General features: G+C 70.1%; 1 protein-coding gene across 1 annotated transcript; it reads right to left on the bottom strand.

The window, feature by feature from the left end:
• Window positions 1-308: 308 nt before the first annotated feature.
• On the bottom strand, window positions 309-27,454 carry AXL (AXL receptor tyrosine kinase). The gene is given in 23 exon segments (XM_073321885.1): window positions 309-2,838; window positions 3,639-3,775; window positions 4,771-4,930; window positions 5,907-6,016; window positions 6,974-7,095; window positions 7,956-8,048; window positions 8,230-8,307; window positions 9,674-9,769; window positions 11,248-11,339; window positions 12,320-12,435; window positions 12,437-12,453; window positions 12,870-12,896; window positions 13,469-13,607; window positions 15,398-15,537; window positions 16,090-16,285; window positions 17,224-17,256; window positions 17,258-17,340; window positions 17,621-17,701; window positions 21,044-21,101; window positions 21,103-21,227; window positions 22,173-22,273; window positions 22,757-22,955; window positions 26,808-27,454. Coding segments are annotated over 23 exon segments (2,631 nt in total). The 5' UTR covers window positions 26,878-27,454; the 3' UTR covers window positions 309-2,480.
• Window positions 27,455-27,535: the final 81 nt, after the last annotated feature.

Below are 27,535 nucleotides of genomic sequence, written 5' to 3'. Positions count from 1 at the left end.
CCCTGGGGGACCAGCCCTTGCTCTGCGGGGTCGGCTCAGGCTGCAGCCTCCGGCCACTTGCCCAGCGCCAGACGGGCCCATTAATCCCCCCGCCTGCCGCGCGCAAGGCTGGGGCGGCCCCGATACAGGGGCACAGAGAGACGGGACCTGCCTGGCTCCGGGTGGCAAGTCAGTGACAGAGCCAGACCCCCGCCCCCGCGCTGGGATAGAACCCAGGCGTCCTGGCTCCCAGCCCCCTGCTCTCAACACTAGCCCCCGCTCCCCTGCTGAAGGCTCTGAAGCGGAAATGAAAGCCGCTCACTGGGCCGGCTCTTGGGGGAAGCGTTTATTTATAAGCAGGGCTGTGGCCGAACGCTCTCGCCCGGCTCGTGCCCCGACAGGGCAGCGGGTGCGTTACACACCGGAGCAGCCGGTCCATATACAGCGTGTAAACAAAGTATGTACATTTCCGGAAACGGCTCCGCTCCGCAGACGGGCCGCGTCCCGGACCCCGGCCGGGCCGGGTTTGCTGCCGGGCGCTTGGGGCCGCGCTGGGGCCGACGGTGCCAGGGGCACGCAGGCCGGATGGGCCGGCACATGCGGCGTTTGCATCCGGGGGGGCTAACGAAGGCCGAATTCCCTGCAGCCCCCAAGCCGGAGCCGGGCGCCCCGTGGGAGCTGACGGCGGGCGCGGCCCCGGGAAGCTCTTGGCCTCGGTGGGTTTCACGCCAGCCTGACAGCTGATGGTGGGCGCAAGCCGGGGCCCGGTATCTGCCATGTCCACACTGCGCCCCCTTTCCGTGGGGAGCCCCACGGCACTCGTGGACCCACAGCAGCACCGACGTGAGCCCCTGGAGGCCCCCCAGCCGGATGGAGCTCACAGCCCGCCCTGGGCCAGCTGGAGCTGCCGGCTGCATCGAGTCCGGGCGGCTCCACGGCACGAGGGATTCGAACCCGGAGCCGGTCGGCAGTGGCTCAGCCTGGAGCGCGCCCGGCCCAGCACGGACAATAGTGCAAAAGTGGCTTTGTCTCGAAGCCGGGCCGGGGGGAGATAATTCTCCTGCATCGGCCCCGTGTCCCTGGCCCCGCACGGGGGTGGCCCGGCCTCGCCCAGGGCTTTGGCCACGGCAAACCCGCCCCGGCCCCGCAGCCCTTTGCTGAGCTCGCTGGCAGGGTTCGTTGCGACCCTGGGCGCCGGCCGGGGTGGGGGCCGCGTCTGCAGATCTGCCAGCTGGGTCCGAAGCTCCGGAGCGACGCAGGACCTGACAGGGGCCCCACGCGAGGCCCCCCCGGAGGGGAGCCGGGCTCCAGAGGCCAGCAGCATCCAGGGGGCGGCTCGGCCCCAGGGCGCTGGGAGCCGGCCCCGCGCCGTGACTCTCTTCCCGTGACGCTCTGCGCATGGCGCCGGCTCCGTCGGACCAGCCCGGGGGAGTCGGTGGCCGGGTGCCCGGTGGCTCCTGCGAGCTCCCACTGGTGCGGCCGGCGCCGGGGGTCACCCCCTGCTCCATTCCCCGGCGCGGGGCGACCTCGGTCCGGCCCCGAGGGCCTGGTCCTGTCCCGGCGTCGCCCTCTTCCTGGTTGTCCCGGCCTGGCGAGGGGCAGGGGCCCTGCCCCACCCTATGGCAGTGAAACAGCTGGAGGGGAAATGGGGGGGCTGGGCCGGGGGGGGCAGTGGCCCAGCCAGTCCCTTTTCCTGCCCCGCCCAGGCCTGGCAGCCCCCTGCTCACCCCAAGTGTCTCTGTCCCAGCAGGCTGCGGGGTGGGGGGCAATCGGCGTCCCTCCCATGGGGGGCAGCCAGGCCTGGGCTCGGCAGGGAGACCAGCCACGCTCCAGCCCCACCTCATGGCAAAGGGGGCTGGGAGGGAAGGTCTCGCTGTGGGTGGGGAGGAGCTGGGGGACTGGAGTTGGGGAGTGGGGGGGCTGGGTGCAGGTAGGGAGGGGTGGGAGGGATTCGGGAAGATGGTTTGGGGGTCGGGTTCCATTGCTGGGGGTGGAAGGGGCGGTGGGAACAGGCGATGTTGGGGGAGGAACTGTTGGGGAATGGAGTTGGGTGGGGGGGCGCGGGCCCAAGATTGGGGGGTCAGACAGGAGGTGAGGGGTGGGGGCCCAGGGTCAGTGCGGGGGTCAGACAGGAGATGGGGGGCAGAGGCCCAGGATCAGGGGGGTGGGTCAGACAGGAGATGAGGGGTGGGGGCCCAGGGTCAGTGCGGGGGTCAGACAGGAGATGGGGGGCAGAGGCCCAGGATCAGGGGGGTGGGTCAGACAGGAGATGAGGGGTGGGGGCCCAGGGTCAGTGCGGGGGTCAGACAGGAGATGGGGGGCAGAGGCCCAGGATCAGGGGGGTGGGTCAGACAGGAGATGAGGGGTGGGGGTCCAGGGTTGGGGGAGTCAGACAGGAGATGGGGGGAGCTGGTAGAGGGAGGGTCTCCTGCCCATCACCATAGGCTGCCCAGCCCTGCCAGAGAGACGGGGATCGGGGCCCCTTGGGGATCAGCCCCCCCTCAGGCCCCCTCCTCGGAGGCAGCGCAGGGCGTGGGGGAGGCGGGGGGGTCGCCCGGCCACCGGCCGCTCTCGGGGGGGGCGGGGCACAGCACATAGCGTCCTGCCCCCTCGGCCCGGTGCACCTGGGCCGCCACGGCCCCCTTTGGAAGCAGCTGCTCCTTGGCCGGCTGCTGGGGGCCCAGCCCCCCCACGGCGCCCTGCTCCGCGCCCCCGTCCTCCATGTTGACGTAGAGGATCTCCTCGGGGCCCTGGGTGGGGGGGAGACTCAGCAGGGTCTTCTCCAGCTCCCCGTGCAGCTCCTTGAAGCTGGGGCGCTCCTTGGGGTGCAGGGCCCAGCAGCTGCTCATCAGCTGGTACCTGGGGAGAGGGGCAGTGATGAACAGGGGGCTGCCTTCGCCCCACAGCCTATGGGGATGTGGCCCCTCTGGGGCGGGGCACGGGGGGGCTGGCTATACGGGGGTCCCCTTGCTCGGTGCAGAGACGCAGCCACCTCTGGGGCGGGGCACGGGGGGGGGAGGCTGGCTATACGGGGGTCCCCTCGCCCGGCACAGAGATACAGCCATCTCTGGGGTGGGGCACGGGGGGGGGGGGAGGCTGGCTATACGGGGGTCCCCTCGCCCGGCACAGAGATACAGCCATCTCTGGGGTGGGGCACGGGGGGGGGGGGAGGCTGGCTATACGGGGGTCCCCTCGCCCGGCACAGAGATACAGCCATCTCTGGGGTGGGGCACGGGGGGGGGGGAGGCTGGCTATACGGGGGTCCCCTTGCCCGGCACAGAGATACAGCCATCTCTGGGGTGGGGCACGGGGGGTGGGGAGGCTGGCTATACGGGGGTCCCCTTGCCCGGCACAGAGATACAGCCATCTCTGGGGAGGGGTGCGGGAGGGGGGTGATACAGCGATCCCTCGGCGGGGGCTGAGATGCAGCATGCTGGGAACGCCTGGAGGCAAGTCCCTGGGTTGGGGGTGGCCCATGGCATGCTGAGAGGTCCTGGGGGACTGGGAGGGTCTCAGGGGACTGCAGGGGGTGGCCCCATGGCATGCTGGGCTGTCCTGGGGCACTGGGAGGGTCCCGGGGGGGCCTCAGAGGGTGGCCCCATGGCATGCTGGGAGGTCCTGGGGGGAGCCAGGGGGTCCCGGGGGGCGGGTGCCCTTACAGCCCGTCCAGGCAGTCGAGGGGCTGCTTGAGGCGATGCCCTTGGCGCAGGTAGTCGTAGATCTCGCTGTTCTCCACGCCCGGGTACGGCGTCTGCCCCCGCGTGGCGATCTCCCACATGGTGACCCCGAACGACCACTGCGGGAGGAGAGCGTGAGCGCTGGCATGGGCTGCGGCAGGAGGGGTCCGTAGCCACGCCAGGAGGGGTCCGTGGCCGCGCCAGGAGGGGTCGGTGGCCGGGCAGGAGGGGTCGGTGGCTGGGCAGGAGGGGTCTGTAGCCACGCCAGGAGGGGCCTGTAGCCACGCCAGGAGGGGCCGGTGGCTGGGCAGGAGGGGCCGGTGGCCGGGCAGGAGGGGTCAGTGGCCGGGCAGGAGGGGTTGGTGGCTGGGCCAGGAGGGGTCAGTGGCCGGGCAGGAGGGGTCCGTAGCCGCGCCAGGAGGGGTCCATGGCTGCACCAGGAGGGGTCATGGCCAGGCAGGAGGGGTCGGTGGCTGCACCAGGAGGGGTTGGTGGCCAGGCAGGAGGGGTTGGTGGCTGGGCCAGGAGGGGTCGTGGCCAGGCAGGAGGGGTTGGTGGCTGGGCCAGGAGGGGTCGGTGGCCGGGCAGGAGGGGTCCATAGCCGCGCCAGGAGGGGTCCGTGGCTGCACCGGGAGGGGTCATGGCCAGGCAGGAGGGGTCGGTGGCTGGGCAGGAGGGGTCAGTAGCCACGCCAGGAGGGGTCCGTGGCTGCACCGGGAGGGGTCCGTGGCTGCACCAGGAGGGGTCATGGCCAGGCAGGAGGGGTCGGTGGCTGGGCCAGGAGGGTTCGGTGGCCGGGCAGGAGGGGTCCGTAGCCGCGCCAGGAGGGGTCCGTGGCTGCACCGGGAGGGGTCATGGCCAGGCAGGAGTGGTCGGTGGCTGGGCCAGGAGGGGTCGGTGGCCGGGCAGGAGGGGTCCGTAGCCGTGCCAGGAGGGGTCCGTGGCTGCACCAGGAGGGGTTGGTGGCCAGGCAGGAGGGGTTGGTGGCTGGGCCAGGAGTGGTCGGTGGCCGGGCAGTAGGGGTCGGTGGCCGGGCAGGAGGGGTCCGTGGCTGCACCAGGAGGGGTCGGTGGCCAGGCAGGAGGGGTCCGTAGCCGCGCCGCCCCCGGCTCACCACGTCACTCCTGGTGGTGTAGACGCGGTCGGCCAGGCTCTCGATGGCGATCCACTTGACGGGCATCTTGGCGATGCGGCCCTGGCGGTAATAGTCCCCACTGTAGATCTTCTTGGACAGGCCGAAGTCGGCCACGCAGACGTTCATGTTCTCGTTCAGCCTGCGGGGAGCATGGGGCCTGGTGAGGGGGGTCCTTGGGGGCTGGGGGAGAAGGGGCTGGCCAGGGGTGGGTGGGAGGGGGATTGGGACCCTGGGGCTGCCGGGGGAAGAGAGGGGCTGGGACCCTGAGGGGGCCAGGTCATGAGGGGCAGGCCTGGGGGAGGCAGAAGGGGGAATGGGACCCTGGGGGGGCTGGGGGAGGAGGGGCAGGCCTGGGGGGCAGGAGGGGGAATGGGACCCTGGGCGGGCTGGGGGAGGAGGGGCAGGCCTGGGGGGCAGGAGGGGGAAATGGGACCCTGGGGGGGCCGGGGAGGAGGGGCAGGCCTGGGGGAGGCAGAAGGGGGAATGGGACCCTGGGGGGGCCGGGGAGGAGGGGCAGGCCTGGGGGAGCTGGGGGAGGAGGGGCAGGCCTGGGGGGCAGGAGGGGGAAATGGGACCCTGGGGGGGCTGGGGGAGGAGGGGCAGGCCTGGGGGGAGGTAGGAGGGGGGGAAATGGGACCCTGGGGGGGCCGGGGAGGAGGGGCAGGCCTGGGCGGAGGTAGGAGGGGGGGAATGGGACCCTGGAGGGGCTGGGGAAGGAGGGGCAGGCCTCGGGGGCAGGAGGGGGAATGGGACCCTGGGCGGGCTGGGGGAGGAGGGGCAGGCCTGGGGGGCAGAAGGGGGAATGGGACCCTGGGGGGGCCGGGGAGGAGGGGCAGGCCTGGGCGGAGGTAGGAGGGGGGGAATGGGACCCTGGAGGGGCTGGGGAAGGAGGGGCAGGCCTGGGGGGCAGGAGGGGGAATGGGACCCTGGGCGGGCTGGGGGAGGAGGGGCAGGCCTGGGGGGCAGAAGGGGGAATGGGACCCTGGGGGGGCCGGGGAGGAGGAGTGAGCAGCACTGGGGGGTGGGGGCGGGCCAGGCTCCCCATGGGGTGCCCCGAGTGCGGAGCCGTCCCTGGGGCGTCGGCCGGGGGGGGGGCGACCCCCCGCGTCTCTCACATGCAGTTGCGGGCGGCCAGGTCCCGGTGGATGAAGTTCCGGCTGCTGAGATAGTCCATCCCGCTGGCGATGTCGGCCATGAACCGCACCAGCGTCTGGGTGGGCAGGTACTGGGGGAGACGAGCCGGTCAGTGCCCGGGCCGGGGGCTCTCCCTGAGCCGGGTCCCCGCCGCATCCCCCCACATGGCCCGCGGCTCCTGGGGCCAGGGCGGCAGCTGGGGCTGGGGCCGGGCAGCGCGTGGGGCCGGGCGGCGGCGCGTGGGGCCGGGCGGCGGCGCGTGGGGCCGGGCGGCGCGTGGGGCCGGGCGGCGGCGCGTGGGGCCGGGAGGCGCGTGGGGCCGGGCGGCGCGTGGGGCCGGGCGGCGGCGCGTGGGGCCGGGCGGCGGCGCGTGGGGCCGGGCGGCGGCGCGTGGGGCCGGGCGGCGCGTGGGGCCGGGCGGCGGCGCGTGGGGCCGGGAGGCGCGTGGGGCCGGGCGGCGCGTGGGGCCGGGCGGCGGCGCGTGGGGCCGGGCGGCGGCGCGTGGGGCCGGGGCGGCGGCGCGTGGGGCCGGGCGGCGCGTGGGGCCGGGCGGCGGCGCGTGGGGCCGGGCGGCGGCGCGTGGGGCCGGGCGGCGGCGCGTGGGGCCGGGCGGCGCGTGGGGCCGGGCGGCGGCGCGTGGGGCCGGGCGGCGGCGCGTGGGGCCGGGGCGGCGGCGCGTGGGGCCGGGCGGCGGCGCGTGGGGCCGGGGCGGCGGCGCGTGGGGCCGGGCGGCGGCGCGTGGGGCCGGGCGGCGCGTGGGGCCGGGCGGCGCGTGGGGCCGGGCGGCGGCGCGTGGGGCCGGGCGGCGGCGCGTGGGGCCGGGCGGCGGCGCGTGGGGCCGGGCGGCGCGTGGGGCCGGGCGGCGCGTGGGGCCGGGCGGCGGCGCGTGGGGCCGGGCGGCGGCGCGTGGGGCCGGGCGGCGGCGCGTGGGGCCGGGCGGCGGCGCGTGGGGCCGGGCGGCGGCGCGTGGGGCCGGGGCGGCGGCGCGTGGGGCCGGGCGGCGGCGCGTGGGGCCGGGCGGCGCGTGGGGCCGGGGGCCCACACTCACCACGGGGCTGTCCCCGAGCCGGGAGTAGAGCAGGAAGCTGTGCAGGTCGCCGTGTTTCATGAAGGGCAGGATGACCACGGGCCAGGGGCAGCCCTCGCTCTCCGTGCTCTGCAGACACACCCCTGCCGAGAGGGAGCAGAGCGGCCGTGAGACCCGCCCCCAGGGGTCCCAGCCCCCCCAGATCCCAGCCCCCTCAAATACCTGCCCCCCAGGATCCCAGACCCCCGGGGTCCCAGCTCCCCCGGTTCTCCACCCCCAGACTCCCCCTGGATCCCAGCCCCCGAGATGGGACAGGGCCACCAAGGCAGGTTAGATACCAATCGAAAAGGAAGGAGTGGGGTCCAGTGGTTCCAGCGGGGGAGGGGGCTAGGAGCCAGGACTCCTGGGTTCCATCCCCAGCTTGGGGAGGGGAGTGGGGTGTAGGGGTTAGAGCCGGACTCCTGGGTTCCGGGAGGTGGGTGAGTCCCTCCCCCGGTTCGGTGGTCCGTTGCTCCGTGTGGCCAGGGGAGCCCCGGCCGAGCTGGGCACTGCACGGGCCCCGTGGGACGAGGGGCAGGCTCTGCTCTGGGGGGCAGCCTGGGGAGACGGGGGACCGGCCTGGGTCGCCCGGGGGGCAGCGGTGGAGGCAGGGCGTGAACCCGGGCCCTGTGCAGCCAAGGCGTGACGCGGCGAGGAAGGGAATCCAGGGCCCAATTCCCCGGGCGGCTGCCCTGAGTTCCCGTCTCTCCCTCCACATCTGCTTTCCCAGGGAAACCGCCCGCCCCCAGCCCAGCCTGCGCCCCAGGGCCCCAGCCCCCCAACTTCCTCTCTGCTTTCCCAGGCCATCCGTCCTGCCAGGGCCAGGCTGCAGCCGCTCACCACCCCGGCCTGGCGTACGTGACGGGCTGGGGGCTGCCAGTGCCATGGGCCCTGCTGTGCCCCCCCCCGGGAAGCCCTGCCCCGTTACCCCTGTGGGTGCCATGCCCAGGCAGGGGGCTCTCACCCAGCAGCTTCATGACGTTGGGGTGGTCGAACTCCTTCATGCAGACGGCCTCGCTCAGGAAATCCTCCATCTCGCTGCGGGTGCAGATGGCGACTGCGGGGGACACGGGATGGGGGGTGACGCCAGAGCCGCAGGCACCAGGGCAGAGCCGCAGGGGAAGGGAGGGGACCCTGGGGAGGTGGCGGGGGCAGAAGGGCCCATTAGGGGTGCAACAAGAGGGGGGTTCTGGGGGGAAGGGACTCGCCAGACCCCCAGGCGCCTGCCGGACACTTACTCTTCATGGTCTTGACGGCCACCTTGAGGACGCTGTCGTCCTGGTTGAGCTGCCCTTCCATGACGGAGCCGAACTCGCCTGGGGAAGCCGGAGGCAGACGGGCTGTGAGATCCCCGGCAGTGCGGGGGCTGGGACACACAGCACGGCCATCCCCCGGGCAGCCAGCAGGGGGCAGCAGCTTGTGCACAGAGACACACCCGGCAGTGCACACACGCACCCCCCCGGCAGTGCACACACCCAGCAGCGCACCCCCCCATTCAGCACAATAGGGGGTTCTTACCCCGCAGGTTGTTGAGCTCCCAGGGCCCCCATTGCTCGCAGCGCCCCCTGCTGGCTCAGCAGCAGGGACTAAAATCCCACCACCCCGCACGCTGCTGACTCTGGGGCCTGAGTCTCAGCGATGCGCGGGCCCCTCCTGAGAATCCCCCCCGCCCCGAGTAGGGGCCACCCGGCTGGTGCAGAGCGGGGAATAAGGGCCCCACTCCAAGCCAGGGGCAAATAGGGGCGTAGCCAGAGCACGCTGTGCTGCGGCTATTCCCAGCCCCCCAGGGCCCGTGGGGTGGAGCGCGAGTTAGAGGAGCCCAGAGGCTGCTGTAAGTGACACCGGAGGCCCAACACATGGGGGTGTCCTGCGGGCTTAGAGCCCCTCGACGCCCAGTGCGGGCTGGATGCGGAAGCTGGGAGCCAGGCCCGGGGGGCAGGACAGAACTCGAGTGCTTGGGCGTCGGCTTGGCTGGGGATGGCGGGTGGCAGGCTCCCAAGGGGACAGGAAGCCGGAGGGTGGGATGGGAATGGCTTTCCCAGCTGCCTGGCACGACGCCGTCAGCCTGGCACGGCCCCTGCGCACATGGACGCAGCCTTCCCGTGGCTGATCCTGGCTGCGCCAGGCGGGGCGGCGGGCACCCCTGAACGTGGTGGGACAGGGACCAGCTGCATGCCTACCTGGGGGCCGCAGGGGCCCTGCCTTGGGGGGGGCCTTGCACCTCCGTGGGGAAATTGACAGGCAGACCCCCACTTCCACCAGCCCCAGCTGCCCCCCAGATCTCAGTGCCAAGAGCAGGAGGGAAATGTGCCCGGAAAGAGTTAAATCCGCTCCGTGGGGAGGGAGCAGCTTGGGGAAAGTCTCCCTGCCAAGCCGGGAGCTGGACGGGGCTGTGGAATCGGGCCGGGGCGGGGACTGGAAACACCGGCAGTGCTGGGCCGCAAGCCAGGGGCTTTTCCAGCCGGGCCCTCGACTTTCCAAAGCCGGAGCTCCCTGGCCACGTCGATGGTGCGTGGGGAACCTGGCCTGGCTGCGGCCCCGCAGCTCCCCCCGCTGGGAACATGCAGCCCCCAGCACCCCGCTGGCCTGGCTCCCTGGGCCGCGTGGGGAGGAACCTGCCCACCCCATCAGGGGGTAGCACAATGCATTGCTGCCCTCCAGCATTGGGTGCAGGCCACCTACCTTCACCCAGGGTCTTCCCCAGAGCCACTTTGTGCCGATCCACCATCACGTCCCGCAGCTTCTCCTTCAGGTCCTCACTGATCCCCAGGCTGTTCACTGCGGCGCAAGGGCGAGGACAAGGGGTCAGACTCTGGGGCAGTAAGAGTGGGGCACAGACTCCAGCCGAGATCAGGCCCCGTCAGGCCGGGTGCTGCCCAGACCCCAGCCGAGATCAGGCACCGTCGCACCGGGCGCTGCCCAGACCCCGGCTGAGATCAGGCCCCGTCACGCTGGGCACTGCCCAGACCCCGACCGAGATCAGGCCCTGTTGCACCGGGCGCTGCCCAGACCCTGACCGAGATCAGGCCCCGTCACGCCGGGCGCTGCCCAGACCCCGACCGAGATCAGGCCCCGTCACGCCGGGCGCTGCCCAGACCCCGAGCAAGATCAGGCCCCGTCACGCCGGGCACTGCCCAGACCCTGACCGAGATCAGGCCCCGTCACGCCGGGCGCTGCCCAGACCCCGAGCAAGATCAGGCCCCGTCACGCCGGGCACTGCCCAGACCCTGACCGAGATCAGGCCCTGTCGCACCGGGCGCTGCCCAGACCCCGACCGAGATCAGGCCCCGTCACGCCGGGCACTGCCCAGACCCTGACCAAGATCAGGCCCTGTCGCACCGGGCACTGCCCAGACCCCGACCGAGATCAGGCCCTGTCGCACCGGGCACTGCCCAGACCCTGACCAAGATCAGGCCCTGTCGCACCGGGCACTGCCCAGACCCCGACCGAGATCAGGCCCTATCGCACCAGGCACTGCCCAGACCCTGACCGAGATCAGGCCCCGTCACACTGGGCGCTGCCCAGACCCCGACCGAGATCAGGCCCTGTCGCACCGGGCGCTGCCCAGACCCCGACCGAGATCAGGCCCTGTCGCACCGGGCGCTGCCCAGACCCCGACCGAGATCAGGCCCCGTCACACTGGGCACTGCCCAGACCCCGACCGAGATCAGGCCCTGTCGCACCGGGCGCTGCCCAGACCCCGACTGAGATCAGGCCCCGTCACACTGGGCACTGCCCAGACCCCGACCGAGATCAGGCCCTGTCGCACCGGGCGCTGCCCAGACCCCGACCGAGATCAGGCACTGTCCCACCGGGCGCTGCCCAGACCCCAGCCGAGATCAGGCCCCGTCACGCCGGGCGCTGCCCAGACCCCAGCCGAGATCAGGCCCCGTCACGCCGGGCACTGCCCAGACCCCAGCCGAGATCAGGCCCTGTCGCACCGGGCGCTGCCCAGACCCCAGCCGAGATCAGGCTCTCAGTCTGATACCGGGGCCGGGAGGGGAAGGAGGCCTGGAGGGGGCCAGGGACTGGCCCAGGGGCAGCGTGGCAGCCAGCAGCAAAACCAGGATGGGAACCCAGGTGTCGGGAGTTGCGTGGGGACCACTCTCTGGCCCATGCTCTCTCGGGAGATGTCCTGAGGAGGATGGGGGCAGCTGGGACCAGCCTGGCCGGGGGGCTGGCCACAGGTTGACTGTGAGGTCCTGGAGTGTGCGGGGAGCCGTGGCAGGGCGGGGCGTGGCGGGCAGGGTACTCACGCGTGGCCTCGGTGGTCCTGCGGCTGTACGACTTGCGGACACGGTAATGTACTGCCAGCTCGCCCCGCTCCACGTGGGGCTCAAAGGCCTCCCTGCGTGGGGGGCAACAGCCGGTGAGAGAGACCCCCCAGCCGGCAACATCCGGACACCCAAGCCAGCCAGTCCCTGCGCTGGGGCCAGATTGGGGCCAGCACCCCCTAGAGGGGAAAGGCCCCGTGCCCTATTCCCCACCACCCTGAGCCAGCCAGTCCCCACCCTAGGACTGGATTGGGACCAGCGCCCCAGTGACGAAGCGGGACTGTTCTTAATGTTTCCTCTGAATAGCGTGGGGGTGCCTCAGTTTCCCCTAGGCAGTTCTTAAGTCTCTAGGGGGTAGGATAAGGGTGTATGGTCGTTGCAGAGCCCTAGAGGGCAGGTGTGTGCAGGGGTCTGGACACAGAGAATGGCCGACACCCTGTTTCCTGGCCACTGATGGCCTGGCCCTTCCCCCCCTGCGAGGTGAGAGCTAAAGGGTTGGAGAACAAAGGAATCCGGTGGCCTCCTGGCCCGGGAAAGGGACAAAGCCCAGAGGAGGAGGGGCTGGAGGGGGGTCAGTTTGGGGCTGGCTGGGGACGAGGAGTGAAGTGCAGACGTGGTTGTCTGGCTCCCTGCCCCCCAAAATGGACCAGGCTGAGGGGTCCTGTTCTCTGTACCTGCAAGCTCTGTTTTAGACCATGTTCCTGTCGTCTAATAAACCTTCTGTTTTACTGGCTGGCTGAGAGTCCCGTCTGACTGCGGAGTTGGGGGCAGGACCCTCTGGCCCCCCAGGACCCCGCCTGGGCGGACTGGCTGTGGGAAGCGCACGGAGGGGCAGAGGAGGCTGAATGCTGCGAGGTCAGACCCAGGAAGGTGAAGCCGGGGGAGCTGTGTGTCCTGCAGACAGGCTGCTCCCCGAGAGGAGACTCCCCAGAGTCCTGCCTGGCTTCGTGGGGAGCAGTTCCAGAGCATTAGCCGGGGACCCCGTGACAGCCCCATAGAGGAGAAAGGCCCCCTGCCCCCTTCCCCACCCACCCACTCCCAGACCCCCGCTCACCCGAACCGTGTCTCCTTCTTGCGCAGCCGAGCCAGGATAAGGACGAAGAAGACGGCGAAGGCCACGGCCAGGCCCACGGCCAGGATCACGGCCCACCAGTGCCACGAGAAGGCGGGGGGTCGCGTTCTCCCTCACTGCAGGGCCAAGGGGGAGGGTTAGCTGGGTGGGGGGCGGGCAGCAAGGTGCCCCCCGTGGATCTGCCCCAGCCCTGGCCACAGACCCGCCCGGGAACCAGGCTCTCCCTGGGCTCCCCACCCCCCCAGCTCCACCAGACTGAACACCCCCTCCCTGCAGGGGGCGGGGCCGTGTCACTTGAGGGGCTGCACCCCAGGTGGGGAGAATTGGCCCCTGTCAGGTGCCTCCCCCCAGCGCCGGATCCTCACAGATCCCTGTGAGATCTGACCCCAACGTCCTGCAGGACTGGGGGGGCAGTGCTGTAGAGGGGAAGAGGGGGCAGGGCAGAGTGGGGGGGTGGGCAGAGGGGAGGGGGGCTAGGGGTCAGGGCAGAGTGAGGGGGTGGGGGCGGGCAGAGGGATGGGGGGCTCCTCACCTCGCTGGGTCTGTGGGGCGAGCAGATCTGCAGAGGGGAGAGAGAAGAGAGGCGCTCTTAGCCATGGGGAGCAGGTTGCGGGGGACAAGTTTAGGGGCTGGTGCAATAAGTCGCCCAACCAGCAGGTCCAGGGGCTTTTGAGCCAGAAATGGGACCTGGATCGGAACCGGCCTTGGTTCTGGGTTTGCGAGAAATCAAAGCCACTGCTGGTAGCAAGAAACTGCACCAACACAGAACCATGGGACCCAGATCGGCGCCGGGGGACCCAGTTCAGAACTACGGGATCCGGATCAGAGCCAGGGGACCCAGTTCAGAACCACGGGATCCGGATTGGTGCTGGGGGACTGAGTTCAGAACTACAATACCCGGATCGGCGCCGGGAGACCCAGTTCAGAACCACGGGATCCGGATCAGAGCCGGGGGACTGAGTTCAGAACCACGGGACCCGGATCGGACCTCTCCCTGGAAATGGGCTGAGGGCAGGACCTGGACCAGAGCCATCCCTGGGTTCGCGAGCGCCAGCACCACCCCCAGGTTACCCCGTTGGAGAGCCCCACCCCGTGGGCCGGTCCCCCCCGGCCCAGCCCCCCCGCACTCACAGGAGGGGGAGACCATGACGGAGTCGCTCCAGGGCCCGTCCCCGGCGCTGGTGTACGACGCCACCCGCACCGTCAGGTTCTGCACCTCCGAGACCGGCTCCAGGGTCTTCTCGGTGGTCAGGCCCACATCCAGCACCACCTGCCAGGGAGCGGGGTTAGCCAGGGCTGGGACACCGGGCTTTCCCCTCTAGGGGGCGCTGGCCCCAGGGGTTGGCCAATTTAGGGGGCCAGGGCTGGGACACCGGGCTTTCCCCTCTAGGGGGCGCTGGCCCCAGGGGTTGGCCAATTTAGGGGGGCAGGGCTGGGACACCGGGCTTTCCCCTCTAGGGGGCGCTGGCCCCAGGGATTGGCCAATTTAGGGGGCCAGGGCTGGGACACCGGGCTTTCCCCTCTAGGGGCGCTGGCCCCAGGGATTGGCCAATTTAGGGGGCCAGGGCTGGGACACCGGGCTTTCCCCTCTAGGGGGCGCTGGCCCCAGGGATTGGCCAATTTAGGGGGGCAGGGCTGGGACACCGGGCTTTCACTCTGAGATAGCGCGTGGCCCCAGGGATTGGCCAATTTAGGGGGCCAGGGCTGGGACACCGGGCTTTCCCCTCTAGGGGGCGCTGGCCCCAGGGATTGGCCAATTTAGGGGGCCAGGGCTGGGACACCGGGCTTTCCCCTCTAGGGGGCGCTGGCCCCAGGGATTGGCCAATTTAGGGGGCCAGGGCTGGGACACCGGGCTTTCCCCTCTAGGGGGCGCTGGCCCCAGGGATTGGCCAATTTAGGGGGCCAGGGCTGGGACACCGGGCTTTCCCCTCTAGGGGGCGCTGGCCCCAGGGATTGGCCAATTTAGGGGGGCAGGGCTGGGACACCGGGCTTTCCCCTCTAGGGGGCGCTGGCCCCAGGGGTTGGCCAATTTAGGGGGCCAGGGCTGGGACACCGGGCTTTCCCCTCTAGGGGGCGCTGGCCCCAGGGATTGGCCAATTTAGGGGGGCAGGGCTGGGACACCGGGCTTTCCCCTCTAGGGGGCGCTGGCCCCAGGGATTGGCCAATTTAGGGGGGCAGGGCTGGGACACCGGGCTTTCCCCTCTAGGGGGCGCTGGCCCCAGGGGTTGGCCAATTTAGGGGGGCAGGGCATGGGGCAGGGGCCTGTCCCCTCTAGGGGGCGCTGGCCCCAGGGATTGGCCAATTTAGGGGGGCAGGGCATGGGGCAGGGGCCTGTCCCCTCTAGGGGGCGCTGGCCCCAGGGATTGGCCAATTTAGGGGGGCAGGGTATGGGGCAGGGGCCTGTCCCCTCTAGGGGGGCGCTGGCCCCAGGGATTGGCCAATTTAGGGGGGCAGGGAATGGGGCAGGGGCCTGTCCCCTCTAGGGGGCGCTGGCCCCAGGGATTGGCCAATTTAGGGGGGCAGGGCATGGGGCAGGGGCCTGTCCCCTCTAGGGGGCGCTGGCCCCAGGGATTGGCCAATTTAGGGGGGCAGGGCATGGGGCAGGGGCCTGTCCCCTCTAGGGGGCGCTGGCCCCAGGGATTGGCCAATTTAGGGGGGCAGGGCATGGGGCAGGGGCCTGTCCCCTCTAGGGGGTGCTGGTTCCCATCTGGCCCCAGGGCAGGGACTGGCTGGCTAAGGGGGGCAGGGCATGGGGCAGGGGGCCTGTCCCCTCTAGGGGGTGCTGGTTCCCATCTGGCCCCAGGGCAGGGACTGGCTGGCTAAGGGGGGCAGGGCATGGGGCAGGGGGCCTGTCCTCTCTAGGGGGCTCCAGCCCAAATCCGGCCCCAGCGTGGGGTTCTGGCTGCGGCAAGGGGGCCGGGATTGCGGTAGGGGCCTAGCTTAGGGGGCGGTGGTGAGCTGGTGGGTTCTCCAATGCTGCGTGGCCCCAGCAGGCAGGCCAAGGGCTGGGGGAGCCCCCTGTGCCCCACAGCTGGGGTCCCGGGCCAGGGGCGAGCTCACCTCGGGTGAATCGGGGCTCTGATAGGCCAGCTTGTACCCACGCAGGATCCCGCCCAGCGGCCCGCGGGGCTCCAGCCACTGTACCGTGGCGCGGGTGCCGTTCTGGAAGGCCGTGACGTTCTCCGGAGGGTCGTGGGGCGCTGCCGGGGGGCACAGACTCGTCACTCGGGGGCTGCCCCTCTCCAGGCCTGTCCCCTGGTGGGGGCAGGGCCCTGCCCGGGAGCAGAACTCCCCCATGCAGCACTGGGCACATGCCGATTCCCCTCCCCACCATGGGAACAGAGCCCCCCCCGGCCCTGCCCCCGTGTCTATCTTGGCACTGTGCAAAGCCCCGTATCGGAGCAAAACATTCCTCAGCCCAGCCCGCCTCCGCCCTGACACGTGGAGTGGCCTTGGGGGGCCAGGAGAGCCCCCCTGCTCCATCCTGCCCCAGCGGGGACCCAGGAATCCAGGACACCGGGGAACCGGGCACTTAGTCATGGTGATGCCATGTAATGAGTCGGCAAATGCCAGCTGGCACCAGGGATTGGGCCATGGGCAGGGTGGTTCAAAATGCACTAACCACTAGACCCCACTCCCCTCGCAGAGCCGGGGACAGAACCCAGGAGTCCTGGCTTCCAGCCCCCTGCTCTAACCACTAGACCCCACTCCCCTCCCCGCTCAGCCCCCCCGGGCCTGTTGACACCCCTCACCCCCTTCCAGGGTCTCCATGGGCACCCAGTGGGTCCAGCGGGAGGCACCAGCCCCGCTGCGGCAGGCCACGCGGACGTGGTAGGAGGCGAAGGGCGCCAGCCCCTGGATGAGGTGGCGGAAGGGCGGCACGTTGAGGTTCTGGTTGTACATGGCCTCGGCGGGGACGGTGCTGAGGTCCGGGTCTGTGCGCACGGCCTGGGGGAGACAGCAGGGGCATTAGTGGGGGCGGGGCCCCGTCTGGGGTGCCCCCACCCCTGCCTGCAGGAGTCCGGATTCCTCTTCAATCCCCCTTGCAAGCCACGGGGCGCCCCCGGGCTCCTGACCCCCATTCTTGGGGGAGCAGAGCTAGGCAGCTCCAGGCTGCAGAGGAGGAGGCTCTCACCCTCCCCAGAACTGGGCCCCTATCCGCATTCGCTGCTGGGCCAGTCCTAACCCCCGCCCCCAGCCCCAGGGCAGGGGGGTGGAAGATTTCTCAGCCCCATCCCCATCGCACATGGGCAGAAGGGCAGCAGGGTGGGGCAACCGTCCCCCCATGGAAACTCCCTTCCCCTCCTGAGTTTCATTTTCCCAGGGTGCCGGGCTGGGCAGCAGACACAGTGTGGGGGGGGCCAGTGGTCACGGGGGGGGGGGCAGCGGTTACTGCCAGCCACGGGAGGTGGGGGGGAACGGGACGTCCGGGCTCTGGGGAAAGCAGAAGTGGGAGGCCAACTTCTTTCATAAACCCCAAATCCGGGCGCTCAGCAACTTGCACTTCCCCTTTCTCAGCTGTGGGTCACAGGAAATGGGGAGCTGCTGCCCCCCCGTGTCACCTTCCCTCCCACCTGCTTAACCCCCTGTGTGACCGCCCCCCTCCTCACCGGGGATGTTCACCCCCATAACATCCCCCGGAGCTGGCCCGTGTACGCAGCCCCCTCAGGGCCCTGATCCCCAGAGACCAGCCCCCCGTGTGCTCAGCCCCCGTGTGCTCAGCCCCCCCTCAGGACCCTCAGGGCTCTGATCCCCCACGGACCAGCCCCCCGCGTGCTCAGCCCCACCTCAGGACCCTCAGGGCCCCAAACCCCACGGACCAGCCCCCCATGTGCTCAGCCCCCCAGGGCCCCGATCCCCGCGGACCAGCCCGCGGCCGAGCGTACCTGGACTGTGCAGACGCTGAGGGGCGATGCCCCCGCTGGCCCCCGGCTCCCAGCCCACCTCCAGGGCGTTCTCGCTGCGCATCACCAGCACCAGGCTCCTGGGCCGCTGGGGGACCACTGCCGGCGGCAAATGGGGGAGGGTTCAGGGGCTGCCCCAGCCTGTGCCCCACGTCACCCCACCTCTGTGCTCCAGGCCGTGGGGGGGCTGGGCAGGGAGGTGCTATCCTGAGGGACCCTCTGTGGGCTCATGGGGGGCTCGGGGCCCCCTGCAAGCAACCTGGGGCGCGCCCTCCCCCCGGTGCAGTGGGGAGCCCAGCAGCTGCCAATCAGCCACGGGGCCTGAGCCTGGGCTCCCGGGGCCCGATCCACGGCGCGGGGCAGGGCCCGGCCCCCTCACCTGTCACGGCCGCGGTCCGGGAGGTGGCCACGCCCTTGGCATTGTGGGCTTCGCAGGAGAAGGAGGCAGTTCTGTTCAGGCCTGGAAGGGGTAAAAGTGGGGCGGGGGGGGGATGAGAGCATGGGGCAAGGGGACCAGGCTGCCCCCGGTGCCCCGCACTCCAAACCCAGAGCCAGCCCTACCCTCCCGGTGCCCCCTCACTCCCGCTTGGCAGCCCCCTGCCACCCCAGCCCTACCCCCCCCGGTGCCCCTCACTCCCGATTGGCAGCCCCCTGCCACCCAAGCCCTGCCCCCCAGTGCCCCTCACTCCCGCTTGGCAGCCCCCTGCCACCCAGCCCTGCCCCCCCAGTGCCCCTCACTCCCGCTTGGCAGCCCCCTGCCACCCCAGCCCTACCCCCCCCGGTGCCCCTCACTCCCGATTGGCAGCCCCCTGCCACCCCAGCCCTGCCCCCCAGTGCCCCTCACTCCTGCCCAGCAGCGCCCGCCTGCTGACCCCCGCCCCGCTTCCTGGGCCCTGCCCCTTCCTGCCGGGTCTGTCCGGGCAAGGGACGTCAGTGCCAAGCGTTCCCATCCCTCCCTGTTCCCAGCACCAGCTCCTGCAGCCTCCCGGCCCCCAAGGTCATGGCGCCTCCAGCTTATCGGGGCGTCCCCCGCAGGGACTGGGAGAAGGGGCACGGGGCGTGGGGGGCGGGGTGCTGGCTCTTCGGCCCAAGGCCAGATTGCTCAGGACGCCAGGACGGGCGACTGGCAGGGAGCGGCTGTGGTGCAAATTCCCAGTCCCCCCCAGTGCCCCACATTCCCAGCGCCCCCAAATCCCTGGCACCTCCCCACTCCCTGCCCCTCTGCCTAGCCTGGGGCCCCCCCGACTGCAGTGATGGGAGGGGGTCCCCAGCCCGCCGCAGCCCAGGGCACCAGGCAGGGCAGGCCCAGCCAGGGGTGCCCCGGCCTGACGGGGGCAGAGGGGGCGGGGCGGGGGGCAGGGCAGCAAGGCCTGTCTTTGTCCACACTGTGCTCCATGAACCCATCCGGCGCCTGCCCGGGGAGTCAGACCCACCATCCCCAGCCTGGCAGTGCCCCCCTCCCCCCGCACATCTGGGGCCCAGGCTCCCTCCCAGCCGCCAGGCGGGTCCCCAGCTCCCGCCGTGTGCTCGGCATTTCCGGGGCTGGCTCCCCCGGCCGCAGCCAGTCTCGCTGCTCAGCGCAGGGACCGCAAACGGGGTTAGGGGCTGGACTGGGGGGGCTGGGAGCCAGGACTCCTGGGTTCTCTCGAGGCTGATAAGCGGGTACAGATCAGGAGAGACACAGCCAATGGAAGGCCTGAGGTGTTTGCTCAAGCACCATGAGACCTGACACCTGGGTGAGGGGCTGTACTGCCCCCCCCCAGCACTCCTGCCGCCTGCCTGGATCCCAGCCCCAGGGGATCTGGGGGGCTGTGGGGATCTGGGCAGCAGCCCCAGAACCACTGCCCAGGGGCAGCGGGGCAAAGCAATTTCCAGGGATTTGCACCCCCTGTGGCCCCCCTGTGCCAACCGTGCCATAGCCCCCCATGTCCTGCATGCACCGCTTGCTCTGCACCCCTGCCCCCACCTTCCCTGTTCGCCACAATCCCCCTGCCCCCAGCACCCCTTGCCCTGCACCCCCTACCCACACCCCTGTTCCCCCTGCCCCTCCCACTGCTGCCTCTCCATTCCCAGCCCCCAACGCTGCTACTCCAGAGCCCCCATCACCCATCTCAGCCCCTCTCCAGTCCCTCCTCCCGCCAGCCTGGCTGGGATGGGCGCCTGACTCACTCCCCGGTCACCTCCTGCATCTGCCGCGCGTGCCCCCGGCCTGAGTCAGCACAGCCGGGCTGGCCACGTCCGCAGGGGCTGGGGCAGGGGGGAGGGGGGTCGGGACTGCCAGGTACAACGGGTAGGGGCCCTGCTCCTGGCTTCGGGGCCTGGACACGGTGGGCAGGGCCAGTGGACACCCTCCCTGGTCCTGATCCGGGGGGGACAGACCCTCCCCCACACGCAAGACGAGACCCTCCCCATGCAGATCGACCAGCACGGATGGGGCAACCGCCGACATCTCCCAGCTCCCCGCGGTCCCACGGACACCGGAACCAGCCAAATGGTTCACAAGAAAAAATTCCCGTTTTCGGGTCAAAATGCCTTTTGTTTCAACATTCAGCTAATTAGACTGGGTTCCACCCCTGCCTAGTGGTTAGAGCAGGGTGGGGGAGGCTGGGAGCCAGGACTCCTGGGTTCTCTCCCCGGCTGAGGGCGGGGGAACTGGGAAGCAGGACTCCTGGGTCTATCATGGACTCCCTATGTGACCATGGAGATGCTGCTTCAGTGCTCTGCGCCTCAGTTTCCCCTGTAATGAGCGACATCCTCTATAAAGATTTCAGAGGGGCAGCCGTGTTAGTCTGTATCAGCAAAAACAACGAGGAGTCCTTGTGGCACCTTAGAGACTAACACATTGATTTGGGCCTAAGCTTTCGTGGGCTAGAACCCACTTCATCAGATGCATGGAGTGGAAAATACAGAGGCAGGTAGAAATACACAGCACATGAAAAGATGGGAGTTGCCTTGCCAGGTGGGGGGCAGGGCTAACGAGCCAATTCAGTTAAGGTGGAGGTGGGCTATTCTCAACAGCTGACAAGAAGGGGTGAATACCAAGGGAGGGGAAATCACCTTTGTAGTGCTAAGGAGGCCACGGCAATCAAGGTGGCCATTTCAAAGAGTTGATAAGCAGGTGTAAGTAGTTTTTGTAGTGACCCCCACTGCCCCCCTTGGTAAGGCAACTCCCAGCTTTTCAGGCGCTGTGCATTTCTACCTGCCTCTGTACTTTCCCCCCATGCAGCTGGTGAAGTGGGGTCCAGCCCGCGAAAGCTGTCGCCCGAATCAGTGTGCTCGTCTCCAAGGCTCCACGGTGGTTTCACCCTGTATCGAGCGCCGGGCGAGCTGCGGGCGGGAGGGACAAGTCCTGCTGACCCAGCAGGCACGCGGCCGACTCTGCAATAAACACCCTGCCCAGCAGCAACCCTACAATAACAGAGCCCCGGGCTGAGCCTCCCGCCCCGGGGGCTGGCAGAAGCCATTCCCACGCCCGGAGAGTGGCCCCCTGCCCCAGCCTCAGCCCTGGAGAACCAGCCGCCGCCAGTGACCGATGCCACCTTCCAGACAGGTGACAAACGGGGCCACGGGCTGGAGACAAGGGGCCTATTGAGAGCAGGGCCGGTGGGGGGGGGCAGCGAGGGCCCCCCACTGAATGGCGATGGAGGCCAGTGCACGCCTCTGCTGGCTGCTCCCCCCACTCCTGCCTCTGCCTCCTTCCCCATCCCCCATCCCAAGGACTCCTCTGCTCTACAGAGCCCACAGATGGGGTGCTCTGGCCCCCCACCCCCCGCCCCCAAGGGGTCACCTCCCCCACACTCACCGCTCACAGCCAGCATGGAGGGCGCCTGCGCCATGGGGTCCACCAGGGAGTTGAGGGGGGGCCCCGTCTTGCAGCCAGATGACCCGCACCGGCTCGGGGGGGCCCTGGGCGCTGCAGCTCAGGTTAAAGGGGGTGTCAGCTGCCACCTCCAGGTCCTGGGGCTCCTCGGAGAAGAAGGGCAGACCTGGGGGAGGGCAGAATTGCATTCAGGCTAGTCCATCCTCCAGGGCTCCGCCCATGCACAGTGTCACCCCCACTTGGACGGGCACTGGGGGGCCCCAGGAGCTGGGGCATCTCTAGCTGCCCTCTCCCCACACTGCCCTACACAGCATCCCCAGAGCAGTGGGATTGGGTGTTAGCACCCCACCAAGACACCGGGGCAGCTCCCCAGCGACGGGCGCAGGCTCTCGGCAGACCCAGACAGCGTCGCTGCGTCACTCACGCTCGGGGCAGCCCCCCCCCAGCGACGGGCGCAGGCTCTCGGCAGACCCAGGCAGCGTCGCTGCGTCACTCACGCTCGGGGCAGCCCCGGCTCAGTGACGGGCGCAGGCTCTCGGCAGACCCAGGCAGGGTTCCTGCGTCACTCACGCTCGGGGCAGCCCCCCCCCAGCGACGGGCGCAGGCTCTCGGCAGACCCAGCGTCACTCACGCTCGGGGCAGCCCCCCCCCAGCAATGGGCGCAGGCTCTCGGCAGACCCAGGCAGGGTTCCTGCGTCACTCACACTCGGGGCAGCCCCCCCCCCAGCAATGGGCGCAGGCTCTCGGCAGACCCAGGCAGGGTTCCTGCGTCACTCACGCTCGGGGCAGCTCCCCCCAGCGACGGGCACAGGCTCTCGGCAGATCCTGCGTCACTCACGCTCGGGGCAGCCCCCCCCCCCCAGCAATGGGCGCAGGCTCTCGGCAGACCCAGGCAGGGTTCCTGCGTCACTCACGCTCGGGGCAGCTCCCCCCAGCGACGGGCGCAGGCTCTCGGCAGATCCTGCGTCACTCACGCTCGGGGCAGCCCCCCCCCAGCGACGGGCGCAGGCTCTCGGCAGACCCAGGCAGCGTCGCTGCAATTCCCTTTATTCAGACACCGCCCTGACCCCATGGGCATCTATGCCAGGCCCCCTGGCACTGGGACACTCACCTTCCAGCCCCAGGTGGGCTGTGTCGGACAGCACCTCCTCCCCATTCACCCACATGGCGCACTGGTAGCTGCCCGCGTCTGAGAGCTGCACGGATGGGATGCTGCAGGGTGGAGAGGGAGCGTGAGCAGGGCGGGCACCCCCCTGGCACAGCGAGGTCTCACCGCTCGCCCCCGGACAGGGACATGGCCATGGGCAGGGGCGGGGGACAGGTGGGTCATTTGGGGGCTGCCCACCCAAGGCAAATCGTTATTAATGAGGGGATATAATGGGCTCCATGGCGAGGGTGGTCCCCCAATATCACCTCCCCCCCAACCCTTCCTCTGCCCCTCTCCCAGTCCACCCGCCTCTCCCCAACGGGGCCAACACAGGGGCCTCTGCGGGCAGCCAGATCAGAGCAACAGGCCACCAGCCCCGTGTCCCCGTCCTTCCCACCCCAGGTGAGACCAAGGGGCCCCTCTGGCCCAGGATCCTGGCTCCTCCCCTACCGGGCCACGCAGCCGCCCCGTGTGCCGACACCAGGAGGCGGCAGGGGGGACCCTGCCTGGTCCCCAGGAGCTGTTGTGCCCCCCAGGCCCCCGCTCACCTGAGCTCGCTGATGGCCAGCCAGACCGTGTCGTTTATGGGCATCTGCATCTGGTTGCTGTCGGCCAGCTCCAGCACCTGCCCATCCCGCCGCCAGCTGATCTCGGGCAGCTCCTGGCTCAGCTGCATGGCACAGCGCAGCCGCACGTCCTTGCCCAGGGATGAGGTCTGGTTCGAGGGGCTCTCCAGGAAGTGCAGGTCTGCGGAGGGGGGGACGGGGACAGGGACGAGATGAAGGGGTCCAGAGCCAGAGGCTGCCCCCCAGAATCCCCTGGGTATGGAAGCAGCTGCACCTCAGAGCCAGGCGCGGGATCCCTGGATAAACAGCCCCCGCGCCCCACCCCAGAGGTGGCTGCGTCTCAGCTCTGGGTGAGGGGTCCCTGGATAAACAGCCCGCGAGCCCCACCCCAGAGGTGGCTGCGTCTCAGCTCTGGGTGAGGGGTCCCTGGATAAACAGCCCCCGTGCCCCACCCCAGAGGTGGCTGCGTCTCAGCTCTGGGTGAGGGGTCCCTGGATAAACAGCCCGTGAGCCCCACCCCAGAGGTGGCTGCATCTCAGCTCTGGGTGAGGGGTCCCTGGATAAACAGCCCCCGTGCCCCACCCCAGAGGTGGCTGCATCTCAGCTCTGGGTGAGGAGTCCCTGGATAAAGAGCCCCCGTGCCCCACCCCAGAGGTGGCTGCATCTCAGCTCTGGGTGAGGGGTCCCTGGATAAACAGCCCCCATGCCCCACCCCAGAGGTGGCTGCATCTCAGCTCTGGGTGAGGAGTCCCTGGATAAACAGCCCCCGTGCCCCACCCCAGAAGCAGCTGCATCTCTGCTGGGCAAGGGATCCCTGCGTATGCCTACATCCCAGGGACATAAATCATCATGAGCCCCTGGGACAGCCTCAGTCCCGAAGTCCTAGAGACAGTCAGAGGCTGGTTTTCACCCAGAGCCGGCCTGTGGGCTGGGGTTTGAGGGGACGTCCCTCCTGACCCCTGGGGCTCTGGCCCTGAAGCATGCGACTCGCTGCACCTGCTGGGAGTGAGCCCAGGGGGGGCTCATCCCGAGGGCCCGGCTCTCTGGTGTGTTGGGTAAGGTGGGGCAGGGTTCGGAGCCTGTCCCGGGTTGACAGACCCCCCTGCACAGCGACGCCCTGCGGCCTGGGCTGGGGGGCAGGAGGACCCCCAGGACAGAGGCCCCTTGTCCCGTCCCCCCCGGGAGGCACTTGGCTGGCACAGCACCGAGGGAATGCCCGAGCTGGCATTACGTGCGAGCGGCCTGCCTTGTGCAAGGCGAGCTGGCAGCCAGCGGTGCCTGGGGTGGGCACGGCTGCCCCCATGCTGGTATCGTACCACCTGAATGCCTGCGCATAGCAGAGGGCTGGGAATCAGGACACCTGGGTTCCATCCCTGGCTTGGCCACTGACTCTCTGCATTGCCTTGGACAGTCCCTGCCCGCCCCTCCGTGCCTCGGTTTCCCCAGCGGCCAACTGACAGATGATTATTCTGCAGCCCCCTTGAGCAGGGATCTTCCCAGATTCCCCCACCCCAACCACCCTTGGGCGTGGGAAGCAGAAGCAACTTGGCAAGGGCCCCGCTCCTCACTCTGGGAGCTTGTGGGTCACAGCAGCAGCCTGAGAGCTCTGTACAGCCCCTGCCCCCAACTCCCCTGCCCCCCCAGCTGTGTGTATCAGCCACAGGCACCCGGCCTGGAGCATGACACCCCCCCTTCCCCCTCCCCCTGTTGTGGTTCAAAACTATTTATTTCCTCTTTCATTTCTCCCCTCCGAGCTTCCGGCAGAGGGGCCGGGGCCAGGGCCCCCCCGGGCGGCTGTTCCCAGCATGTCCCGGCCCGCTGCAGAGATCTCAGGACCTGGGACTCACCCCCGAGAGCCCAGCTGGCCCCGCGGCAGAGATCTCAGGACCTGGGACTCACCCCTGAGAGCCCAGCTGGGCTCAGAGATGCGGGGCTGGGCAGAGGCTCCCGGGGAGGGCTGGGTTAGTGGTGAAAGGGCTGTGGAAACCTGCATTCAAATCTCAGCTCTGCCACTGCTGCCCCGGGGGGCCTGGGGTCAGTCCCTGCATCGCTCTGGGAAATGAGGAGAATCATCTTCCTCTGGGCTGGTCAACTGGGAGCTCATTGGGGCAGGGCCTGTGTCTCTGGGCAGCGCCCGGCCTGACGGGGCCTGATCTCGGTCGGGGTCTGGGCAGCGCCCGGCCCGACGGGGCCTGATCTCGGTCGGGGTCTGGGCAGCGCCCGGCCCGACGGGGCCTGATCTCGGTCGGGGTCTGGGCAGCGCCCGGCCCGACGGGGCCTGATCTCGGTCGGGGTCTGGGCAGCGCCCGGCCCGACGGGGCCCTGATCTCGGTCGGGGTCTGGGCAGCGCCCGGCCCGACGGGGCCTGATCTCGGTCGGGGTCTGGGCAGCGCCCGGCCCGACGGGGCCCTGATCTCGGTCGGGGTCTGGGCAGCGCCCGGCCCGACGGGGCCTGATCTCGGTCGGGGTCTGGGCAGCGCCCGGCCCGACGGGGCCTGATCTCGGTCGGGGTCTGGGCAGCGCCCGGCCCGACGGGGCCTGATCTCGGTCGGGGTCTGGGCAGCGCCCAGCATGACGGGGCCCTGATCTCGGTCGGGGTCTGGGCAGCACCCGGCAAGGGGGGGCCTGATCTCGGTCGGGCTCTCGGGCCAGTTGGAAGGGCCCCCGGACGCCTGGCTTCAGGGCGGGGGCTGTACAGGCCGGCCTGGCTGTAACCAGTCCCAGATGTCTGGCCCCAATCAGCAGGGCGGGCTCCTCAGCTGTTCTGGGTCCCTTGGGGGTGGGGGAGCTGGTCTGAGCAGTGACCCACCAGCCTGGCCCTGGGCGTGCTGGTCCCCGAGCCGCTGGCTGAGGGGAGCTGCAGGTGCAAAACTCTCCCAGCCAGGAGACGTCATGTGTGACATGCACAGCCCTGCCCCCCAGCTCTGCTGGAGCCCCGACCCGCAGCCCCCTGGGTCCCAGCCCTGCCCCCCAGCTCTGCTGGAGCCCCGACCCGCAGCCCCCTGGGTCCCAGCCCTGCCCCCCCCAGCTCTGCCGGTGCCCCTCAGCCCCAACCCACAGCCCCCTGGGTCCCAGCCCTGCCCCCCAGCTCTGCTGGAGCCCCGACCCGCAGCCCCCTGGGTCCCAGCCCTGCCCCCCAGCTCTGCTGGAGCCCCGACCCGCAGCCCCCTGGGTCCCAGCCCTGCCCCCCAGCTCTGCTGGAGCCCCGACCCGCAGCCCCCTGGGTCCCAGCCCTGCCCCCCCCCAGCTCTGCCGGTGCCCTGGTGCCCTTCACTCCCGACTCGCAGCCCCCTGCTAGCCCAGCCCTGGGCCCTGAGTCCACCAGCCCCGCTGGGCTCTGACCAGGCCCCTTGCCCGCAGCATACTTTGTGGTGAAGCCATTTTTAGCACCTACCTATTTAGGTACCTCTACGACCCTCCTCACTGTGGGCTCTGGGTGCCTCCCCAACAGCGCAGGGAGTCTGACCTCCCCTCTGTCCCAGCCCACCCCTAAACCCAACAGAGATTTACCCTTCCCGCGCCCCTGAGATTGGTCAAGATCCTGATCACAAATGGGGAAACCGAGGCACAGTGGGGGGTGAAGGGACTTGGCCAGGGTCACATGGGGAGTCTGTGGCAGAGGCAAGATTTGAACCCAGGTCTCCCATAGGCCCAGCCCTTTGCCCTACCCTCTAGGACCCAGCTGCCTCTGCATGCAGTGGGGCACAGGGGAAGATGGCCCCAATCCTGTGGGTTGGCTCTGCCCTACTTGGTGCAGGAGCCCCAGGGAGGCAGTGGAAGAGCCAGACGTTGGACCCAGGTGTCCTGACCTCCAGCCCAGGCCCTTCCAGAAGGATTGCAAAGGCTTTCGCCACCAATCTGTCCGGCCCGGCGGAGCAGCGCTGTGAGGGAGGCTCACACTTGCCAGGGTGACTTGCCTGGGGTGCCCGACTGCCTTAAAAGGGCCAGATTTCCACAGCGCCTGGCCCAGCCTGGGAACCGAGCCTCCGCGGAGGGGCTCAGGGTGGGTCACTGGGCAGCCTCGCGTACTCACCCGCCGGGGTGCCCGAGCCCATCCAGCAGGCCACCAGCACGCACAGGAGGGAGCTGCGGGCCTTGCCCATGTTCTGCAAACCAAAACAAGCCGTCGGCTCCGATTTCCCCCCAAGTCGCCGGCTCCCGGAACTGATCTGGGGGGCCGGGGTGGTGGGCCAGAGCCAGGAGCCCTGCCCGGAAAGAAACACCCAGGGGTTGGGAACTGTCCCACAGCCGGAATTGGTCCAGGCGGGTCCCGAAGCAGCGTTGGCTCCACACGGCGGATCCGTGCCTCGAAGACTGGTTTGCCGGGGCTTGGGGGAAAGAAATTCCTCCCGGCTGAGTCCCTCCTGCGAAGGGCCAGACCAGTGCAAGCCCCTCGAAACAGAGCTGGTTCCAGTTCTCCTTCCTCGGCCGACCAGTGGGTTTCACTCCTGGCTGCGTCCCCCTTCGCGGTGTCCGCACCTGACTCCCCGCTTCTCTCAGCCGCCGGCACCTGGGTGTCAGAAAAGTTCCCAAAGCAAGATTGAAACACACACCCCAACCCCAGCGAGTGCCTGGCCCCTTCCCAGCCCTCTGGCTTCTCTCCTTCCAGAGCCAGAGCCAGGGCCAGGGCCAGAGCCAGGGCTGCTGACGCTTCCCTCCCCGCCTGGCTCCCCACCCACCCACGCTGCCTGGGCTGAAACTTGGCTGGGCCCAAATGGAGAAGGGGGCAGGGAGCTGCTGTCCCCAGCGCTGGGGTGAATG

This window comes from Lepidochelys kempii, chromosome 23, assembly GCF_965140265.1.
Source record: "Lepidochelys kempii isolate rLepKem1 chromosome 23, rLepKem1.hap2, whole genome shotgun sequence".
NCBI lineage: Eukaryota > Metazoa > Chordata > Testudines > Cheloniidae > Lepidochelys > Lepidochelys kempii.
The sequence above is the reverse complement of the archived record's forward strand: the minus strand, read 5'-3'. Positions and strand labels throughout refer to the sequence as shown.